Here is a 7015-nt window from a genome sequence, read left to right on the forward strand (position 1 = left end):
TCATACTTTTCAGAATGGCTATTATCAAAAAGACAAGAAATAGCAAGTGTTGGCAAGGTTGTGGAGAAGAGGGAACCCTCATACACTTTTAATGGAAATGTAAATTGTTGTAGCCACTATGGAAAACAGTATGATAGTTCCACAAAAAAAATAAATATAGAAGTACCATATGATCCAGCAATTCCACTCCTGGGTATCAGGTATCTATCCGAAGGAAATGAAAATACTAATTTGAAAAGGTGTATGCACCCCTATGTTTATTGCATTATTATTTATAATAGCCAAGATATGGAAATAACCTAAGTGTCCATCAATAGATGAGTGGGTAAAGAAGATATGGTATATATGTACAACAAAATACTGCTCAGCCGTAAAAAAGAATGTATCTTGCCATTTGCAACATGGGTAGAACTTGAGTGTATTATGCTAAGTGACATAAGTCAGACAGAAAAAGACAAATACCACATGATTTCACTTACATGTGGAATCTAAAAAACAAAATTCAGGGTCATAGATATGCAGAACAAATTGGAGATTGCCAGAGGTGATAGGGGTTGGGAGGATGTAAAATGGGTGAAGGACATTAAGGTACAAACTTCTAGGTATTAAATAAATAAGTCCTGGGAATGTAATGTACAGCATGGGGAGTATAGTCAATAATATTATATTATCTGTGTAAAGTAACAGATTATAACTAGACTTACTATCGTGACCATATTGCAATGTAGACAAATGTCAAGTCACTGTATTGTACACGTAAAACTAATATAATATTGTGTGTCAGTTAAACCTCAGTAAAAAAAATACACACATTTGTAATCTCTGGGATTCAGGAACAGGCAGGTCTTACTGTAATTCTCTTTTATAAGTAAAGGAGAGTAAACATTATAAAGAACACCTATATGTTTGACGCTAATATATAAGCATGTGTGCATGTATTTGTACTCAAGAAAGTAATTTTCTTTTCTATATATAAAAAAAAAGGAGCTAATGCCAAGATTTGAATGGATAGTCTTTGTGACTTTGAATGGTCTTTGTGTGTCAAGAATGTTAATAAGAGTAGTCACAGAGAGGAAGACAGTAATTTAGACACTAAGAAACCTTAATGAAAAAGGAAGTAAGTGAAAGGAGAGTAGTTGATTGCAATAAGAATATGAGTGGATGATACAACCTGAGGGCTTGTTTTCCCATCTTACAAAGATGAAATATATACATATACTTCCATATACAGATGGGTTCTTTCATTATTAGAAACAGAAGTGTGCTTTAGATCCGTGCTACAAATATTTCTAGATACAGATTTACTTGTCCCATCCAGTTTTACCTGTTGTTTTGGACCTATAAAGAAGTTGCTCGATGTCTTATTTTAAATGTATGAGTGAATTTTAAATTGCTATTCAAAAGATGCAAAGATTAATTTCACTTGAATAGAGGGGCCCCTGAGTGGCTCAGTCATTTAAACCTCCAACTCTTGGGGCGCCTGGGTGACGCAGTCAGTTAAGCGTCCGACTTCAGCCAGGTCACGATCTCGCGGTCCGTGAGTTCGAGCCCCGCGTCGGGCTCTGGGCTGATGGCTCAGAGCCTGGAGCCTGTTTCCAATTCTGTGTCTCCCTCTCTCTCTGCCCCTCCCCCGTTCATGCTCTGTCTCTCTTTGTCCCAAAAATAAAAAATAAACGTTGAAAAAAAAATAAATAAACCTCCAACTCTTGATTTCAATTCAGGTCACGATCTCATGATCCTTGGGTTCGAGCCCCACATTGGCCTCTGCAAGTTATTGTAGAGCCTGCTTGGGATTCTCTCTCTCCTTCTCTCTCTGTCCCTCCCTGGCTTGTACACTGTCTCTCAAAATAAATACACATTCAAAAAATTTTTCACTTGAATAGATATGTGAGGATATTTGATTCTGCTGTGTAGTTTTGCACACACAGATCTGTGCACACTAGATTTGCCATGAACTTGAAGCTCCCTACTATTCTGCATCCATGTCACATGATATGGAAACATTCTTTCATGGTGAATTTTTATGAACATATTGAAAATTTTTAAATATATTCATTTGGAAGGTATGATAAAAAACAGCATTACTAAAGTTTTACCTATAATTTTGATGAATGTTTTAAATTGTTTTTCTAACATTTATTTATTTTTTGAGAGACAGAGAGAGCACAAGCAGGGGAGGGGCAGAGAGAGAGAGGGAGACACAGAATCTGAAGCAGGCCCCAGGCTCTGAGCTGTCAGCACAGAGCCCAATGTGGGGCTCAAACTCATGAACTGCAAGATCATGACCTGAGCTGAAGTTGGACACTTTAACTGACTGAGCCACCCAGGCACCCCTTTATGAATAGTTTTCAATCTAGTCTGGGGACTTGATGCAATCCTGACAAGTGAGATAACAACTTTAGTATAAATGAAGCTAACATTATTTTGGCTGTGAACTTTAAGTTTTGCTTAACAAAATAATTGTCGTAATTATTTCCTTACAGTTTTAATATAAATGAAACTATACAAGTCTCTTTTACTTGGCACATTTATTTTGAAATTCCTTTCATATTGTAGTTGACATAACTAGGTTATTTTGTTAAGTAATTCTTTTATAGTTTTATTTTTACAAATGATATAATGATCTAATATTCGCCATGCTATAAAAATGTAAGAAGAGTATATATGAATATTGATTTCATAGTTAAAAAAATATTGATGAACCCAAGCAGAAGGTCATTGAGGAATCTTTATAGACATTAGGTGTTAAATTGACAGATGTGGAATCAGAATTGCACATGCACAGTGGAATACTCATCATGAATTCTACTTGATGTTAGAATGAAAGAGAAATCACAAAGTAAGCAGTAAGTAGAAAAATGTTTAAACATCTTCATGTGGATCTTCTTCTATATTTGGGTGCATTTTCATTACTTGTTCTATAGGAGTCTTAACAGAATCATAGCTCCATCCCTTCCTGGTAAACAACTTCTCAAGGAAGCCTGGCATCCTGTAGCCCTTGAGTTGAATGAAATCTTTAAAGGCAATTGTTCCATAAAGATCTTCAATAATATCCTTTTCAGGAACCTTCTTTCCAAAACTACCATCTTGACCTTCAAGTAAGACCTTGGGGTCAATCAAAGGTTCATCATTTATTAGCTTTTTCCACAACTTGGGCTTCAGGTACCATGCTCCATACCTCATTTTCACCCAATTGGGTTTATAAGGATTCTCTGGTGGCTGGAGTTTCTTCTCCCAATCTTTATCCTGTAAGGAGAATCTTATGCCCTCCATCTCATCTAGCCCTTTCCTGTTCTTTAGATCCATAGGAACCTGGTTTACTTTCTTCAGGCAGACCAGTTTACGGGTTAGTTTGCACTCATAGCCAAGGTCAAATTGTTTCATGATGAACTCTTCATCAATGCCCAAGTCTCCTAAAGTAGCAACCCATTTGCAGAATTTACGAACTTCTCTTGGTACTTTTTTTTGAAGAGGAGGAATTTTGAGCAAATCATCTGTGCTTGATTTCTTTTCTTCAGGAGGCACTTTGTCTGGATGTGACCCAGGAGTCTTCTTGGGAAGTTCAACTTTGGCAGGACATTTCTCACAATGCTTTGTGGGAGACTTCCTTCTTTTCTCAGTGTTCTTACAAGAAGCCCAAGTGGCCTCCAGCTTCCCGTCAGGATCCAGCACTTCCAGCACCTTTAGTAAGAGGTCTGCAGGTAGATCTTTCTCCAAATCTGGGTCGAGAGCCAAGGGATGCTCAGTCAGTTGGGCCTCAATGTCCTCTAAGAATGCCTTCCGTGCTAGCTGGGCTGGTGAGAAAGTAGAAAACAGGTCTGCTTCCTTGGTCAGCTTTTTATGACTCTTTGTTGGGGCAGGTTGGGGAACTCTGTGAGTAATCACAGGGAGAAAGCCCTCCTTAGGGCTGCGAGTGATCAGACCTTTACAAGGTGGACACCCCCTTCTGAAGTCATCCAGCCCCTCTTTCACAAATATCCACCTCCGGCTGTCCAGGGAGGTGGGGAACTTCAGAAGCTTCTTCTTGTGATTTGCAAAACACTTGGAAGGTAATTTGTCTTTGTACCAGGGCTTGCAGTTCATGCCCAGGGGCATTGGTTCCAGTGGCCCTGGGGCTAACAGCCACTTCTTGTTCTCCATGGTACCTCTAGCCCCCGGGCGACCACCAGCTTTAGTGGTTTGTTTTCCAGTTGCTAGGAGACTTCGTAGCCAGGCGCCCCCAGATTCTTCCCAGAGGGGGGTCCACGCAGTTGCCTCCTGGCAGCCAGCTTTCTCCTGGGATGGGTGCCGAAACTTCATTCCTTTTTGTTGAAGGGTACTATTCCGTTATGTGGGCGTACTCCACACTTTAATAATCCATTCGCCTTTTAATGGGCCTGTGGGTTAATTCCAATTTGAGGGTATTACAAATAAAGCTGCCACAAATATTTGTGTTCATATCTTTGTACATCATTTCATTTCTCCTGGGTAAACTTTAGCAGAGAGGAATAGCAGAAGCATATGATGGGTGTTTGTTTAACATTTTAGGAAACCACCTAACTTTCCCCAAGGGGATGTTTAATATTCCTTCCAATAGTGTATGAGAATTGCTCTTCGTCCACATAGTGCCCAATACTTGGTATGATTAGCCATGTTAATTTTGGCTATTCTGATAGGTGTATAGTGGTATCTCACTGTGCTTTTAATTTGCATTTCCCTAATGACTATCTGTTCATGTGCCTAGTTGCCATTTATCTCTCCTGTGGTGAAGTGTCTGTTCAAATTTTTTACACATTTTTAAATTGTATTGCTATATATCATTGAGTTATGAGTTCTTTGTGCATTCTGAATGTAAGTCCTTTATCAAATATATGATTTGTAAATTTTTCTCTCAATTTTTTCTCTCCACATATGGCATACATTTTCATTGTCTTAACAGTGTTTTTCAAAGAGCAGAGTTTTGACATTTGATGAGGTCCAATGTATCAGTTTATTTTTTTATGGATTGTTCTTTTTGTATTGTATCCAAGAAAAGTTTCCCTATGCAAAGGTCATAAAGGTGGTTTTCATTCTGCTAAGTTTTATAATCTTAGGTTTTACATTTAGATCTGTCCTCTACTTAAATTTAGTTTTTTTAGGTGATGCAAAATATGGATCAAAGTTTTTATTTTTTTATTTTTATTTTTTGCCTGTGGATATCCCATAGTTCCAGAATTTTTTTAAGAATCTTTTTTTTTTTAAGTTTATTTATTTGGGGGGAGACAGAGAGAGAGAGTGCACACACATTTGCCTGAGCAGGTTAGGGACCTGCAGGTTAGAGAGAAAGAGACAAAATTCCAAACAAGCTCCATGCCATTAGTGCAGAGCCTGATGTGGAGCTCAAACCCACAAACTGTGAGACCATGACCTGAGCTGAGAGCAAGAGTTGGATGCTTAAGTGACTGAGCCACCAGAATTTTTTTTTTTTTGAAAGAGAAGCTTTTCTCCACTGAATTACGTTTGTAATTTGGTAGGTGTAAGTTGTTCATATTGCTGTGAGTTCATTTCTGGACACCTTGCTGCTTCACTGCTTTCTCTGTATACCAATTCCACACTGTGCTGATTACCTTGTATTTTATAAGTCTAAAAACAAGACTGTATTCGTCCTTCAAGTTCGTTCTTCTTCTGCGAAGTTGTTTTGACTATTCTAGGTCTTTTGAATTTCTATAGGAATTTTGGAATCAGTTTGTCAGTGTCTATAAAAAAAACCTGTTGGGATTTTGATTAGGATTTGGTGGAATCAATAAATCAATTTTGATATCTAATATTGAGTTTCCTGACGCATGAAAAAAGTCCATCTCTCCATTTACATGTATTCTTTCATTTATCTTAGCAATATTTTGTACTTGTCAGTGCATAGTTCTTTCACATCTTTTTTCTCTAAGTTTTCCTTAATATTTTATGTTTTTTGATACTACTGTAACTAGTATTATAATTTTTAGTCACCATGTTCATTGTTACTATATACAAAAATAATTTATTTTTGTGTATTGATCTTGTATCATGCAACTTTTGTAAACTGACATCAATTCTAGTAGCTTTTTTTAAAGTTTATTTTTTGTTTTGAGAGAGAGAGAGAGAATACGCAGGAAGAGCAGAGAAAGAGGGAAAGAGAGATAATCCTAAGCAGGCTCTGCACTAACAGTGCAGAACTCATGAACCATGAGATCATGACCTGAGCCAAAACCAAGAGTCAGATGCTTAACCCCACAGAGCCACTTGGGCACCCCATCTAGTAGCTTTTTTCTTTTTCTTTTTTGTAAAGTCCATTGAATTTTCTACATTGAGAATCATGTCATCTCTTAATAAAGATAGTTTTACTTCTTCCTTTCCAGTCAGAAAAAACTTTTTCCTGGCCTTATTGCACTGGCTAGAACCTACTTATATTGATTATTCATTTTTGAGAGACAGAGAGAGAGAGACAGATATGAGTGGGGGAGGGGCAGAGAGAGAGGGAGAACAGAATCTGAAACAGGCTCCAGACTCTGAGATGTCAGCACAGAGCCCAACCTGGGTCTTGAACTCACAAACCGTGAGATCATGACTTGATCCAAAGTTGGGCACTTTACCAACTGAGCCACCCAGGTGCCCCAATTTTTATATTATTTCTGATCTTAGGGGGAAAGCCATTAAATGCGATGCTAGCTTTAGGTTTTTTGTACGTATTGTTTTCCAGTTTAAGTTGCTTTTTATTCCTAGAGGTCTGAGGCCTAGTGACAAATGCTTTGTTTCAGATATGTGGATTGTGTCAAATGTTTTTTCTGCACCCATTGAGATGTTCATACAGCTTTTACTTCTAAAGTAAAGTTTGCTAAAATAATAAATAACAGGGGCGCCTGGGTGGCTCAGTCGGTTGGGCGTCCGACTTCGGCTCAGGTCATGATCTCGCAGTCCGTGAGTTCAAGCCCCGCTTCGGGCTCTGTGCTGACAGCTCAGAGCTTGGAGACTGTTTCGGATTCTGTGTCTCCCTCTCTCTCTGACCTTCCCCCATTCATGC

The 7015-nt window shown here is 38.3% G+C and overlaps 1 protein-coding gene across 1 annotated transcript; it reads right to left on the reverse strand.

The window, feature by feature from the left end:
* Window positions 1–2862: 2862 nt before the first annotated feature.
* LOC124509226 (protein FAM47E-like) lies at window positions 2863–4140 on the reverse strand. The gene has a single exon (XM_047075776.1). The coding sequence runs from the start codon at window positions 4138–4140 to the stop codon at window positions 2863–2865; it is 1278 nt and encodes a 425-aa protein (XP_046931732.1).
* Between the last annotated feature and the right edge of the window lie 2875 nt (window positions 4141–7015).

Source organism: Lynx rufus, unplaced genomic scaffold, assembly GCF_022079265.1.
Source record: "Lynx rufus isolate CCGP_SWC_20201006 ecotype Redwood Valley unplaced genomic scaffold, mLynRuf1.p SCAF_14, whole genome shotgun sequence".
NCBI classification, from domain to species: Eukaryota; Metazoa; Chordata; class Mammalia; order Carnivora; family Felidae; genus Lynx; species Lynx rufus.

What these genes read in the sequence shown, in the direction of transcription:
- LOC124509226 (XM_047075776.1), bottom strand. Translation starts at nt 4,140, where the DNA reads ATGGAGAACAAGAAGTGGCTGTTAGCCCCAGGGCCACTGGAACCAATG.